The 15,125-nt window shown below is 49.4% G+C and overlaps 1 protein-coding gene across 2 annotated transcripts in view; it reads right to left on the reverse strand.

The window, feature by feature from the left end:
• Positions 1-15,125, reverse strand: part of KMT2A (lysine methyltransferase 2A) — a 46,967-nt gene that overhangs the window by 8,847 nt on the left and 22,995 nt on the right. For both annotated transcript variants that reach the window (XM_053367837.1, XM_053367838.1), the window contains exons 12-27: positions 14,798-14,893; positions 14,357-14,477; positions 13,908-14,021; positions 13,311-13,495; positions 11,942-12,115; positions 11,453-11,563; positions 11,101-11,174; positions 10,569-10,762; positions 10,052-10,158; positions 8,442-8,579; positions 7,353-7,511; positions 7,095-7,212; positions 6,920-6,998; positions 6,581-6,741; positions 5,654-5,812; positions 491-4,754 (exon numbers count right to left, since the gene is read on the reverse strand). In XM_053367837.1, the coding sequence (XP_053223812.1) occupies positions 491-4,754; positions 5,654-5,812; positions 6,581-6,741; positions 6,920-6,998; positions 7,095-7,212; positions 7,353-7,511; positions 8,442-8,579; positions 10,052-10,158; positions 10,569-10,762; positions 11,101-11,174; positions 11,453-11,563; positions 11,942-12,115; positions 13,311-13,495; positions 13,908-14,021; positions 14,357-14,477; positions 14,798-14,893 (6,254 nt within the window). The remainder of the gene's footprint in view (positions 1-490; positions 4,755-5,653; positions 5,813-6,580; positions 6,742-6,919; positions 6,999-7,094; positions 7,213-7,352; positions 7,512-8,441; positions 8,580-10,051; positions 10,159-10,568; positions 10,763-11,100; positions 11,175-11,452; positions 11,564-11,941; positions 12,116-13,310; positions 13,496-13,907; positions 14,022-14,356; positions 14,478-14,797; positions 14,894-15,125) is intronic.

The raw sequence follows: 15,125 nt of genomic DNA on the forward strand, positions 1-15,125 counted from the left end.
ACATTTATCAAGCAGCATTTACAAGAGAAACTCCATTTTAAAAACGTAGCTGTTGGGTTTTCTAAAGGAATCTCTCATAATAATATGGAGTCAAAGAGGTGATCTTGAGCTGCCACTGAGGCCGTCAATTCTAATTTCTATCCCCCCCCCACTTTCCCACTTAGAACAGTCCCATCATGCCCACTGCTGCAAATAAAGCAGATCAGTAGCATGTACAGCTAGCAGCTCAAGCAGCTTCTCCCTCTTTCCTTCAAAGAAAAGGCCCTCAAGCATCACGGCTCATATTCAGGAGCTGCATCAAATACATGACAGCTTCCTGGTTCAAATGGCAGACAAGCAGACTGCCTGCTGGCTTCTGAATGAAGCTCGTTTTCCATGTAGGCTTTGTTACAGAAGTTTCTACAGCAGAAGTACTAAAGAAGTAAAAAGGATGATGGGTTCAGAAGGGGCTGGGAAAACAGGGGGGAGACCAAAGACCTCCATCTCTTACCCTCCAGCCAAGTCCTGGGCTGCAGAGTTGGTGCCTTGCTGGGGAATGTGCTTCTCAGGGGAGCTGGACCAGAAGTGAGACATCTTGTGCTTCTTCCCAGACCCTTTGCTGATGCTGCTGTCTGATGAGGGCTGAGACCGTTTCACTTTGGCTTTGACCTTCATGGAGGAGCTTCCAAGCAGCTGGTCAGAGGATGCGGAGCTTGCGGGAGAAGTTGAGCTGGCACGCGTGACGGATGAGGTGGTCTTGTTTTGCTCCAGTGCTGCAGGGTTAGTGATGTCCACCAACTGGGGAAAGCCTGAATGCGGAGGAGCTTGGGATGGCGCAAGGTCCACCTGAGGCGGGACGGCACCAGTTTTGCTGGCCAGGATCTGTGTCAGAGGCCCAGGCTGGTAAGATCCTTCGGGGTCAGTGGTCATGCCCATAGTCTGTGCAGAAGGCAAGACACAGATGCTGGATGCTGCCGTCCCCGCCACTGAGACTGTGGACTGAGCCGATGAGGCATCGCCTAGTGGTGAAAACATCCCGGAGCCAGATGGTGGCACTGCGGCGTGCTGCTCCGGAAGACCCAAGCTCTGTTGAGTGGCTTTGATTAAGAGGTTGCTGATGGAGCCCATGTCAGATACTCCTTGCAGCCCAGAGCTAGGTAGTGCAACGGACCCCCTCCCCAGCACATGTCCGCTGGGGACTGATGTGCCCGTGGAAGGTGCTGATGACGTTGGCATTGACACCACATTCAGCATGGATCCAGCAGAGGCTAGGCCTGTCACTGGCCTAGTTGCAAGATGACCGCTGTCTGGCCCAGCCACGCTAGGGGGTGTTCCAACTGCTGCTGCAGTTGCTCCTACCCCTTGGGGCAGCAGAGGGGGCTGCTCAAAGTACATTATCCCAGACTTTGAACGCTTGATGATATTGGGGACAGTTCTGTGGGATGCAGGGTTACTGGCAGTTCCCAAATCTAGCAGGCCTGGATGGCTAGGGAGTTGGGAAGGAGTGAAGTTAATCAACGTCATGTTGGGGACCATGTCAGACGGGGTGACGGCGGAAGGGGCAAGCTTTTTGTTCTTGCGCGATGGCAAGCGCGAAATTTGCCTTTTCTTGCTGAGGCCAGAGGGTGGCGTGGTGGCTGTGGACCCAATCTCGGCTCTCTGATTTGCTTCGGGGTCAGGTGGTTGCTGGACACCAATCAGAAGTCCTGAGGCAGGACTGCCAAGGGAGGATGGGAAGCTGCTTTGGGGGGCTGCAGAAAAGGAGTGCAAGTGTTGGTGATGGGGCATTGGCAGTAACCCTTTGCTGGTTGGTGGAAAGAGAGGCTGGGAGGAGGAAGGCAAGCTGGGGTTTACACCGGCCCCTAGTGCCAGCCCTGGGCCCAGGGGCCCAAGCACAGAAGCGCTGGCCTCTAACACGCCCTGCGCAGAACTGACAGAAGAGGTCAGCTGTATCTTTTGTGTGACACCATTGGGAAGAGTCTGAAGGACGTACAATGGCTGCATGTTCTGATTAACCACCAGGAGCTTTTCTGCAGCTGCCTTGAGGTGGAGGGGGGCTGTCTGCACAGCAGCATTGGAAATCTGAGATGGGCCAGGGTTCTCTGTGGAGTTTGGGCCATACTTAGGATTCTGAAGTGGGAGGGTTGGAGAAACTGGCACTTGGAGACCAGGTGTCCCGCTATTTCTGGCCAAGTCTTGGCTGGCTGAACGGCCTGGCTCTCCTGGTCCACATGGGGGGCTGGCTATGTGCTCTGCTTCCATGTGACTTTGAATAAAGGGGTCAGGGGTCAGGTGTCCTTCAGGGCTTGGGTCCACTCGTGGGCTCAGCAGAGCTGGCTCCCCTTCACTGGAGGCAGCTTTCTCTGTGACAGTCACCCTCTTCTCGGCAGATTCCGTAGAAGGCAAAGCTAAAAGTGATCTCTCCCCTGACGACGACGAGGAGGAGGAGAGTGAGGATTCTGAAATGACAGCAAGTCTGCCGTGATTTTGGCTGGGCACTGTCGGGCTCCGAGTGGTCAAGACAGAGAGATCAGAAGGCAGTTCCAGAGGCAGCTCAAACTGCTCCTCTGCCGAGATGGATGACGAAACACTGCTGTCAACAGGCTCTGTGGTTGGCAGCTGCTGAGAGAAGACTTCAAAGAGGCCCATATCCTTGCCCCGGTTGGTGGTGTCAAGGCCCAGCCCATCTCCCAGCGTCAGGAGCTCGGAGGATGATGACTCAGGGCTCTCTCCGAGGGCTTGCATGGAGGGGGTGTTTTTCAGCACAAAGTCCATGATGTCAGACGGGAGAATGTTCCCGCAGTCGTCACTGTTGTTATTGTCGGAGTCGGACTTGAGCAGCTCTGTGCTGAAGGTATCCAGCAGGGTCTTCTCCGAAGGGGTGCTGGCACGAGGGCGGCGGCTGGCCTCTAAAGAACTCAGCTGAGCTTCCAGAGGATCCTGGCTCTGGGTTTTTACGCGGCAGTTCTCCATCTTGGGCTCGGCTGCTTTGTGGCCAGCTGAGCTCTTGGTGACTTGTGCTTTCTCCCCACTCTCTTCACTCCGATCAAGTTTTAAGCTTTCCGTTCCATTTTCTTTGCCACTCCTTTTGGTCACTGGATTGACTTTCCTGGTTGTCACCGTGATGCTTGTGTCACTTTCTGTCCCGTCATCCACACCATCCAGCTGAGAGATTTTGGGAAGGCTGCACTGTTCCTCCTCCCGGAATAAGTTGTGAGGAGAAGCAAGATGCTCTTCCGTGTTTGAGACCACTGTCCTGGTGAAGTTGTAGTAGTAAAGGTCATCCTCGTCCGACGTGCTGAGGTCATCGGCACCATCTACTTGCCCTTCAGCAGACCTCTTTCCCCGCTTCTTCCCAGTGGAGTTGCTGTAGAAGGGAATGTCTTCCTCCCCGTAAGACCTCACGCCATACAATGGAGTCAGCCCAAAGAACATGTTGGATCTGGCCCGGGCGCTGCGCCGGGGGTACCGCCGCTTGTAGGCCCCGTCTTCCTGGGCTTTGGCTGTCTCCTGCAGCATCAAGTTGCTCTCCTGAACAGGAAGACTCTGGTAGGCCTCGCTTGGAGCCTCGGGGACTGAAGCACAACTTGGGCTGTCTTGAACCAGGGAGCCGTTTCCTGACCGTTCTGGAGTGGAAGAGGATTGTGCCAGGGAAGCTGGTTTGCTCTCCTTAGGCTGAGATTCTACATCACCCTCCCTCTGAATGTTCTTGGACTGGCTATCACCTTCCATCTTGAGAGGAGTCAATGTGACTTTCACTGTGCGCTTCTGGGAAGCCTGCAGATCTTTGGAAGTGGCCACTTCGCCCTGGGAAGGAACCTTGGAGGTCTTCTGGTTAAGCAGCTGTCTATCGGTGGCCTTCTCTGAAGCCACAACATTGTTACAGAGCTTCTGGTTCACATGCTCAGGCGTCACAGCTTGATGAACAAATTCTGGCTCTGCGCTGTCTTTGTTGCTAGGTGTGAGGAGGCTCGGATTTGTAAAGAGTTTATTGGAATGTCTCTCTTTGGCTCCCCTTTTCCCCTTCTGCTGTCGCCTATCTCTGCCTGCAGAAGGTGCTGGGTCACTTATGGAAGGAGGAGATCTGTTACTTGCCCCAGAAAGCTTGGAGATCTTTGCTTCTGCATCCTCGTAAGAGCAGTTTTTTTCTGGCTTTACAAGATCCACCTGCTGCTCTTGCTCCTTCTTTGGGGGTCTCTGATGTAAAGGTGGAAAGGCTACTGCCTCTTTGGAAGAAAACAGCCCAGAAGAGGGCTCTGGAAGCTTCCCTACTTTGCTGGTGTTTGGCTCGGTGCCAGAAGCACTCTGCACAGGAGTACTGGCCTTCAAATTACCCAGGGAAGAACTTGCGTCTTTTTGGCTCATCAGCTTGCTCTTCTCTGTCCCCGGAGGCCCCATTGCTTCTAATGACATCGCTCCCTCCAAGGAAGTGCTTGTGCCTCCTCCACCTGTCCCTGCTGGCCTCTGACCACCACAGGGAGGGGCAGAGCTACTCTGGGTGGCAATGCGTCCGGTTGCTGGGCCTGAAGAACGCTCTGAAGGCTTTGTGCTCAAGTCATGCTCTGGCAAGGGAGACAGGCTGGGTGTTGAAGAGATGCTGTGCCTGGAGGAGTGAGTGGCCCCAGCTCTGCTGGAAGGCATCATCCAGGACCTCAACTGTGGAGGGGGCAGAGGAGAGGAGGTGCTGTGTCGTCTGGAGCCAATGCTTCGAAGTCCAGATGACAGCAGGGGGTCTCCCACAGTCACGATCTCGTGTGTAATGTGGGTGGGGCTCCCTGGGAAAAGATAGAAGATGGGGAAGAATATTAAAACTGAGTTTGAGGTCATCTGCTGAATGCAAATATCTGGTTCTATGCAGGCAAGGAGTAAAGCATAGCCCAAACCCCCAGAGTCAACCCCTTTCTTGATCTTATTATTCCTTCTACTGTTGGCTTCATTGAAACAAACACTCTATAACTTTTTCCTTCTGGCTTCAAGTTGCACAGGAGCATGTTTGGTCTTGCCTACCCAGAAATATTTCTTAACTGTAAGAGCAGCAGACTGAACTTTCCCTGGGGTTCTTCCAAATTCTGATCCAGCCCCCTGACAAACTCCTATGGCTGGGGAAGAGGAGAGGGTGGCCACCTGAGCTGCAGATGGAGTTCTGGGCTTCAATATCCTGATAGGCCTTTTCTCACCTAGGCCTTGTCTTCTGACTTCACAAGGTGAGTCAGTCACCAGCTAGGATTGTCAGTGAGCAGAATTTGCAAAGAACATTATCCTTCAAGGCGTGGTTTAGAGTTCTTAGTTCAGTTCTGTTTAAAAATGGAGCCCACCTCAGCCCAAAAGCTCAGGGAGGTTTACAAGTTGTCAGCAACTCAAACGTGGTTCACATGACAATGTTAAATGTGAGGAAAAACTACATGTTAAGTATGTAGGTGAGATGCCCAGAAAGCGGGAGGGGAAATGACTGAAGATGCCCCCCTCTACCAGCATCCTCGACGCTTGGCCTTTGATGATGAGGATGGACAACAAGTCTTTTGCACCACAGCACTTATTAAGCCCTAAACCCAATAGAGATGGTGGAAACAAGGTTCTATGCCATTGAGAACAGCTTGAAGAAATTGCTAAACAAAGAATGAACAGAAGTCAAAGAAAGCCAGAGAAAGCAGCAGAGGGAGGTGGAGGGCCAGACCTGCAGACGGCAGTGGCCTTGAACCAGGAGATCGTAGGGCAGGAGGAAAACTTGGCGCTCTGATCCGCAGAGCCCTGCAGTTCTGAGAATGTGGCAGGAAGTCTGAAGAGGGAGTGCTCACAACCGCTGACACTGCATGGCCTTCTCTGGCTGGAATTTCTGATGAAGAAGAAAAAGAAATAAGGAACTTATGTATTCAGGTAAAACCCAGAGTGCATTTGAACAAAACAGCTTCAGGGAAGTAGGGGAGTACTAGAGGCCTTTCCCCTCAATAACATCCTTTCTTCCTCCCTCAGGGAATGTTGACAGAAAAATCTTTATACATGGAGGGAGGCAGAAAGTAAAAGAGGGGGGGGGGAGAAAAAAGGCTGCAGTCTTTTGGCATCTAGGCCAAAACCAGAATGCAAAGCTGGACATTATGTGTCATTGGGAGCAGGTGAGGGCCAAACATTAAGAGTACTAGGTAGAAGCACACCCCCACCATGCCCCAAACATCTCAGAAGGACGAAGTCCCTTGTTGTTTCAGAACATGCATATCATAATCTAGTCTCCAGAAACGCATGACACCTGGGCAAATGCTGGAGTGTCTTTCTGCACAGAGTTGGGAGTTGAAGACCCCCAATGTTCCTCCCAACTCTTATGATTCTGTGACTCAGTTATGGAACAAGGGCCAGGATCCACTCCAAATCCTATAGCCAAAGTAGAGGATGTGATCTTTACCAGGAAACCCCCTTTTTTTGCCCTACTCCAAGTGTGTGCTGCTACTGCTGTCACCAAAAGGTATTACAAGCCCTGTCTCATAGCAAAGACTGACCAGAAGAAGGAAGCTTTTGTCTTTGGAAGAGCTGAGCGGTACAAAAAACAGGCACCCACAGGTCTTGCACAAAGGCCACAATCTCAAGCCAAGCCATGCCTGTAGAAACTTGCCTGAAAGTGGCCTGGGGCTGTGCGTGATGGTCCTATTGTCATCGTGCTCTACTGTGCTGTTGATGTCTGGCTCAAGAATAGGAGGGCGGCATTCCATGATCTTGCAAGTGTACACACAGCGCTTCCGAGCATCCGTTGTGCTCCAGTACACTCGAGAGCACCTGGGAAAACATTTAAGAGTTACAACATCTACACAGAGCTGTGCATGCCTGCAAAAGCCCTTCCCTGGGGCAAGAGGAGAAGGAAGGCCAAAGACTTCCTGGGTGTTCCTCACGGCATCTTCCAGGGAAAATGACATGGATTCTTCTGCTGCCCTTTCAGGAGACAGCTCCTACTTACTGATAACCAATGGGGAACAGCTTGTCTTCACAGTCAGACAGATCGCTCAGAATCCCGAGGCAGTCAATTGTCATGGACCCTACAAGAAAACCAAAGAGGCAAAGTTCTGTGTGAGGAAGGCAGTAACTAAATTCCACCAGGCACATTGCCAAGGCCAGAGGCAGAGGGCCCTCACCAATCATCATGTGGATGTTCTCTGGCTCCAGACCATGAAGAAACCTTCGTCTCAAACTAATCCCTTCAAAATCCACAAAGACTCTTCTTAGGACTTCAAAGCCATTCTCGGGAACCACCTACAGCAAGCACACACAAAAAGAGGCCTATACAGTATTAAGGTGAAAACACACAGCCTGAGCTGAGAAGAGCAGGGAAATTGGGAGGAGGGGGGGGGAGTACAGCTGGGCAAAGGCCTGGGGGTGGTGGCTGGGCTCACCTCTCCTTTGATCAGGTCCCGGTGGCGCTGGCAGTAGACTTTCTTATCCTCCAGGAAGACACAGTTCTTGGCCCGGGAGCACATGAAGTGATAGTTGCTTGTGCAGGAGGTCAGGCAGCAGCCCACTGTGGCACCCGACTTCAGGCAAAATTCACATCTCTGCAAGGTCCGAGGGTTGGGTTTTTAGGGAAAGCATCTTGTTGTTATAGCCAATGGCCTAAACAAATAAACTGGACTGGTGCAGCACTGTCAAAAGCAGCAACACCCCTAATATGATTATCTATGACATGCATATCAGGTTGCCAACAAAGAGAAAGCAACAGAACTGCTGCTGTTCCACCACTCATTTAGCAAACACAATTCATCTTGTCCAAAACAACCTGTTAGTAATCTGAGTGCAGCCTTTTTTCATTGTTGTTCATTTACAAACTCACACATTGTCTGGACTTCCCAATTTAATTCCAATTCAGAAGAAAGGTGTGTTTTTTAACAGTTTAGAGAAATTTCTGAGCATGCAAAAGGGATCAGTGATTGATTAAGAACACGAAAAAGCTGCCACAGCCACTAGCCGCAACTGCTGGCAGTTGCAGGACAGCAGCCCAAGCTGGCCACCTGTGATTGTGACTTCCTACACTTCAGGCCAGTGAGAGTCCACAGAAGACACCCCTTCCTAATCATTACAAGGAGACGTGGGCACTTGCTCACATCTATCGGCTGCAGAAGCCAGGTGATGATCTGGTTCACATGCTACTATAATAGAGCTGCTTGTGAATGTCCAAGCAACCAGTGCTTTTGATTCTTTGCAGTCTGGAACTGCTGGAAGCTGAATTCAAGGATCTCTGTCTTTTTCAGATACAACATCCTGTGAAGCCCATTACTTCAACTGTGGAGAATCATGTGAGGCTTTTGCTCTTTTTAAAGTTGGGCCATTAACGTCAAATATGAGCTCTCTCTCCATGGAGACATGCTGTGGGCTTTCCAATATTATTCTTTGCCGTTGTAACAGCAGAAGAGAAACATTTTAGCTGCTTTTGAAATGTAAATCCTCATTCCTGGACAGACTCCTGAGCCCAACCTGTTCCTACTCACCAGCTGTTTCCCTCTGATCACTGCCACGTGCACATTCTTCAGGGAGCCATCGTCATCTTCAAAAACTTCAGCTGACCACAGGGCACAGTTCACATGGGTCCACTCATTCTGGCCGATGTAGAGGAGACGGCCAGCATCCTGCAAGAAAGCAGAAGGCCACCAGATACACTCAGAGATCAGTCAAGTGCACTCCCCACCCCACAACTGCTGGGCACATGTTGCAGCAGCCACAGTGAAATAAAAGCTGGCAAACATAAAGGTGGCTCATGGAATCAGACCATTTAAAGGGTCTTTGCAGCTGTCTAGTCCAACCCTCTGCTCAGAACAGAACACCCAGTGCTAGGTTATTATTATGATTTATTAATTTTTATACCACCCTTTGCATCCCCAGCAGACAGAGGGCTCTCCAGCCTCTGCTCAAAGACCTCTAGAGGGGGAGTATTTCACCACCCCTCCATTGTCCAGCTGCTCTTACTGTCAAGAAATTTCCTCTATCGTTCAATCCAAATCTACCCTCCTGTAACTTAAGTCTAAGAGATATAACCCTTTGACCCCTGGAGTCATGGAGAACAAGCCTTTGCGAACTCTTGCATGTGACACAGCCCATTCAAGGATTTGTAGAGTGCTATTAGGTTCCACCTCAGTCTTCTCTTCGCTCAGCTAAGCATAACTGGTTCCAGTTATGGACTTGTCTTCCATACTTCTGACCATCTTTACGATCTTCCTCTGATCCCATCCCAATTTGTCTACATCCTCCTTAATATGTGGTGCTAGAAATGAACATAGTACTCCAGATGAGGTCTGACTACTGCAGAATAAAGTCAGTTATTCCTTCTTGTGATGTGATGATGGCTCTGTTAATGTGGACTAAGATCTCACTGCAGCCACATCACACCCCTGACTTGTGTTCTGCTTGTGATAAGCTACAGTCCTGAGATACTTTTCACATACACTTCTGCCGGGCCATGTATTGCCCATTCTATCCTTGTGCATCTGATTCCTCCCACACTTGTTCAGAACTTTGCATTTGTCTCTACTGAATTTCTTTTGTTGGGTTCTGCCTATTTTCCCTTCTGTCTTCTGGGGTCCTAGCTGTCCCTCAAAGCCCAGTACCATTTGGAACTCTGGTAAGGATTCCCTCTATGCCCTCATCCAATATTTAAATCCTTATCAGATTTCCAGTTCCCACCAAAAGTCATTGATTGTTGGAAGAATGCCAGGCCCAGAACAGAAGCCTGCAGCACTCCACTCAAAACATCTCTCCAGTTTCATGAGGAACCACTGAAAAGTGTCTCTTAACAGGGCACTTTTCTAACTAGCTGTGAAACCACCTGATATTATCACCTGTCCCCATTTACAGAGTTTGCTAATCAAAATATCACAAGGAGCTTTGTAAAATGCTTTGCTGTTATCAGCTAGATTATGCCCACAGCATTTCCACAATTCACTAAGATAGTAACCTGCTTTTGTTTTTTTAAGAAAGGTAATATTAGTCCGCCTCAGCTGGACTGAGTGTGCAACAAGGATCAAGCCTGCCTTTCAACCTTAACTAGAACCAGAAGGCAAACTCTCTACAGCTCACAACACACATTCTTGACAGAGCCACTTACATTCCCACCATCATCGCCATACTTCAAGCAAAGTGCACACTGCCGGTTATCCTCCACATCTGGAGGAGGGGTAAGTTCTGGGCTGTCCTCCAAGCTTCTGTCAGAACCTCAGAACAGAGAGAGAAAGAGAAAGAGAGAGAGAGAGAGAGAAAGGACTGATCACTCCTGAGAAACACTGCTTGGAAGAAAATGTGGGCTGGGAACTGTTTACTGGAGAATAAAGTAGCTTGCAAATGCCCAGAGCAGCAAACAGTTTTAGCTGCTCGCTTGAATTGAAAAGGTTTTACTTCACTTTAAAATAAAACACAATTTAACCAACCATGCAGATGTAAGGGGGAGGCAGAGAAAGAGGCTTGGTTCAGACTTCGAAGTCCTGGCAGATGGTGGGTAAGGCAAAGAGCCTCTCTGTACCCAACTCTGGCTGGCCCAGACTTTCCCCAGGGTCTAAAGCCTGCCTCCCCCAGTGTCACCCTCATTCCCTAGCACTTCCCCCAGACAAAAAGGCTCAGTTTCTCACTGGATATAGGTGGTGTAGAAGGATGCAGTGGAGTTGGGGAGTCTGGCTCTCCAGGACCTTTGGGTTTTGGTGCTGGAATGATTTTCTTCATAAGAGGAGGTTGTTGAGCACAACTGTTTTCTTCACGCTCCTGCCACTGTGCGTAGTTATGGTCGAGTGATGGCGGCAAGACAGCATTAGGCAGCATCCCACTGCTAGAAATGAACAAAAGGTAGCATCAGACTTGGTTGCACCTAGGAGGCCCCAACTATAGCCCTTAGGCAGGTAAAGCTCCCTCATTCACTGCAAAGCTGTCTCTGCAGGGCAAGGGGCAGGACTAAGACACAGATTGGTACAAGAAGGACCACAACCCACTTCTACTTTCTAGATCAGGAACTAATTGCAGCCAGTTGCTTTGAGAAGCAGGAGAGGCCCATCTGGAAATTTAATTCTGATCTTCTTTCCAAGGGGCAAGAGCGCTGGCACCACCTTTGGCTGAAACAGGCAGGTCAATTGCAGCAAGTGAGTGCTGGAAGTGGAACAAGTTACTTACTTGGTTGTAACTTTATTAGGTTCCCAAAATCTTGATTTCTTTACACTGAACCATGGAAAAACGCGTTCCATTTGCTTAAAAACAAACAAAACACCCACAAATGTATTAGAAATGCTTTACAGGACTCAACACTAAACACTTGAAGAAGTCTACTGTCCAAGATCTCTGCAAATTTACAGTCAGGAATAATTTATTATGAACTTAAAGGTCTGCCCAGACAAGATCCTAATTTGTTTCACAGACAGCCACACAGTAGCTTGGACAGAAATATGGGCTCCTTGGGGAGTATTAAAGATGCAACTTCAGTGCACCAGTTGCCAATTTATTGAAAATAAGATGCAGCTTGGCTTACCCGAATAAAGAAGGACTTCACCATGCTGTTGGCCTTCTTAAGTTCTGGCTGCCCTCCGTCAGCATTAATGGCTGCTTGGATTATCTTTACAATATCATCACTAAACTCCAGCTGCAAGATGGACACACACAGAAATCAGCTTCCTATCCTGCTCTGTGATATACTTTATCCACCCCTCTTCCCCACCCATGGGTGCTGAACATCAAGTGGCAGAAGTTCACCTTTTCCTTTTCAGTTTCTGAACTCCTTTTTATTCCCTGCCTGTGTTTCAGAAGAGCAGCATGGCCAACATAAAACACTGTAGCGTGGCCAAAACATCCATGCACCTTCAAGGCACAAGGGGGGAATTTATAGCAAAAACGTAGCATTTTAGGACCACCTCAATGCAGTTCACAACAGCAAATTGATTTGTATATCCCATCATTTCCTTCTCCTCATGGAAGCTATGATGAAAGCAAGAAGGGGATGCTGACTTAATTGTTAACGCACCACAGAAATGTAGCCTCCTTGCTCCATTTTTCTTTTCACTCCTTCCAGGTCCAGCAGCTGCTGTTCTTCTTGCTTACTGACTTCAGTGAGCACAGGAGGGTCTGGGCCTTCTGGGGAACTTCGGGATGGGACGCTCTCTTCCGTCTCAGGATTTAAGTCGGGGGGTTTGGCCGCCTGGAGTCACAACGGTAAGAGAGTACAACAGTTTCTGAGCCCAGCACAAAGCATTTCATTAGTAAGTCTGTGGATAGAAGTTAAGAGCAAAAGAGCCTGCAGGATCAGGCCAATAGTCCCATCTAGTCCAACATTCTGTTCTGATGGTGGCCAACCAGATGCCTTTGGGAAGCCTGCAAGCACTACCTGAGCACAAGGATCTAGTTGACAGAAAGGAGGTGCAGAAAAGTACAGCATAACAGAATTCTGTTATGTCTGAATTGTGGGAGGGGGCAACATGTCTTGGAAGGGGCTGCACTGCATCCCAGGTCACCAAGTTTGGCCCTCACATTCACACCATAGGTGAGAGTATCTGCAGGGGAAATGCCTCTATGTGAGCTGGAACCTTGGTAATACCCAGCAGAGCTCTAGACACAGACATCCACATCTAATGCATGAATGATGAAACCCTTGGAGGCAGAGCCCTGCAGGCCTTTTCTGGCTATAGTCTACTTGGTTGGAAAAAAGGCTTAGGGGAAACAAAAACAGCAGAAGGGGTGTGATGGAAGTTTATACAGCCTTGAGTGGTGCAGAAAGCACGAAAGGGGGAAGTATTTGTTTTCAAGGCCCAAAATGACAGTTAGCAGTCAAGACACAGGCAAGGTAGTAATTCTTCACATCATGCATGTAAAACTCTAGGCAAAAACTGCTTTAAGGAACAAACACAAGGAGAGGTCCACAGTGAATGGCTCTTACGGAGGGTCCTTCCCGGTTGATATGGAGCAAGGGCCACAAGTGAGGCCACAGAGAAGGGCAGCCAGTGCTGTGCAAGCTTGACCAATGACCTGACTCAGGTTAGGCAGATACAGATGTTCCTATGGACCCCCTCCTGCCCGGAACATACTCTCTCACACATGCTGGCAATTAGCAAGGCAGAGTGGTAGAAGTTGCCATATGGGTTCTGCTCATGTTATGGGTTTCTCTATGATATCCATTACAAGACAGAATATCAAACATTTGGTTGGAACCTTTGGCTTGTCACCCTCTCTCCCTCTCCCCACTTCCTCCCCCCCCCCACCTGCCACTGCATTTCTAATGCTGCTTTTCTTCTAGAAACACTAGGAAGAATATTGTGCTTTCAAGTCCAACAGCACCACTCTGAACAGCCAGAATTGAGGTACATTTGTATGGTTCATAGAAGGAGAGGGAGGCCCACCTGTCTATAACGCAGCAAATGGCTGGATGTCCTGGAATTTAGTAGGGCTGTTAGAACCTGCTTCAAAGAAAGCTGCAGCTCTTTCTCCAGTGCTAGCCGCCATTCAGCAGGAGGTTGTTCTGTGCAGTTAATGCAGGTGTAAGCCACACTCTCCGGCAGGTTGGAGAGGATCTCGTACATCTCATCTGGAGGTAGACAGGGCAAGATTAGGGGCAGAGGGCAAGCCTCGGGAGGGTAAAAGTGTCAGATCTGTGGGGAATCTGGCAGCGTGGTAGGCGGTTACATTGTGCAAAGGGGCTCAGCTGTAGGGATTCCAATGCCTGCCTTGGGAAGTGATTCAACAGGGAGAGTGTCTCTCTGCACACTCTCAGGAACCCACAGCACAACTGCTGCCTGCAAAGCTGGGTTCCGAAGTCCACAGCTAAGCACGATTAGCTCAGGATATTCACCTCCTTGGCTTCTGCACCCTAGTCTAAGAAGAAACAACCCACCCATTAGACCAAGATGAAATTGCAAAAAGGATCTCAAGCACAAGGTTCCTAGTTGTAAATGTTCATCCTACTCCTCCATATATGTAGGGTTGGAAGCAGTCCTCACCGGAGAGGTTTTCACACTTGGAGTGGACCCAGCGGTCACATTTCCCACACTGCATCATTTTGCTCTCATAGTCATCGTCATCGTAGCATTTGTCACAGACGGGGCAGAAGTTCCCTAGAAGCAAAACAGATAGGCGGTCCAGATCTCCCACCATCAGTATACAAAGCCAAACACTCAGGGCTGGCTAGCGGTCAGGTGACTCCACACAAAGGGAAAGGATGGCTATCAGTCACTGCCACTGTTAACAGCCAGCAGCAGGTACTATACTTGCCCCCTTTCAGCTCCCTGCTGCCGTCCCCCGCTTCCCTAGAGGAAGTACTGGAATTTAGCAAAGCAAGGGCTGCATCTGCACATGGAACTGCAGCTGCCAGCATTTCCCAGGCCATTCAGCATGATACAGCATACTTCCGCAGCAGACCAGACCTATCATGCACCCAGTCTCTCCACACCTTTAGCGAAGAGTTTGGCACAATCGTGACACAGAGAGAAGTCGTGAGACCATTGGGCATCCCACCCTTTGCCTGGCGTTGTCGCTCCACAGCTCTTGCAGCGGACACATTTCGTGCAGATCTGGAAAGACAGACAAGGAATAAAGGGCTGCACAGCCTCTCTCTGGGATCAGAGGATTCAGTCATAGCAGGCACCAAAGATGCTTCCCTCTACAGGTGAGCCATGGAACAGAAAACCATGCCTCAGCCTGCCTCTTTTGCAATGGCCAGTTGATGGGGTTGCCATATCCAGCAGTTTATGATTCAGACCGATTTTATTGCATATCCTTGTAAACAATGGACCACTTTCAACATCAGGCTAAGACACCTGGCAGTCTGATTATAATAAGAGGGGAAGGTATCCCTGCCTTACAAGTGTCCCCAGGATGCAACAGAACTCACCCAAACCTTCTTTTTCTTCGTAGGTTTTGTTGGATAATTTGGTCCCAGGCACTCTGGGTGATAGCTGTTTCGGCACTTGTTACACTCCAGCAACTGCTATGGAAACATGAAAAACAGCAGCAAGTCAAGCCTAGACGCTCCAGTAGTTGCTTTAGACCAGAGCTTTCCAAACTGTGTGTCATGACACATTAGTGTATCAGCTGCAGTGTGTAGGTGTGTTGTACGAGCACTCCCCATACTTTTCCCGGGGCTAGAAAGGGGATTTTTTAACCTCCAGTTTGCTAGTAAAATTGAATTACTATGTTGCAAAATAATGTATGTCTAAAAA

This window comes from Podarcis raffonei, chromosome 15 (assembly GCF_027172205.1).
Source record: "Podarcis raffonei isolate rPodRaf1 chromosome 15, rPodRaf1.pri, whole genome shotgun sequence".
NCBI lineage: Eukaryota > Metazoa > Chordata > Lepidosauria > Squamata > Lacertidae > Podarcis > Podarcis raffonei.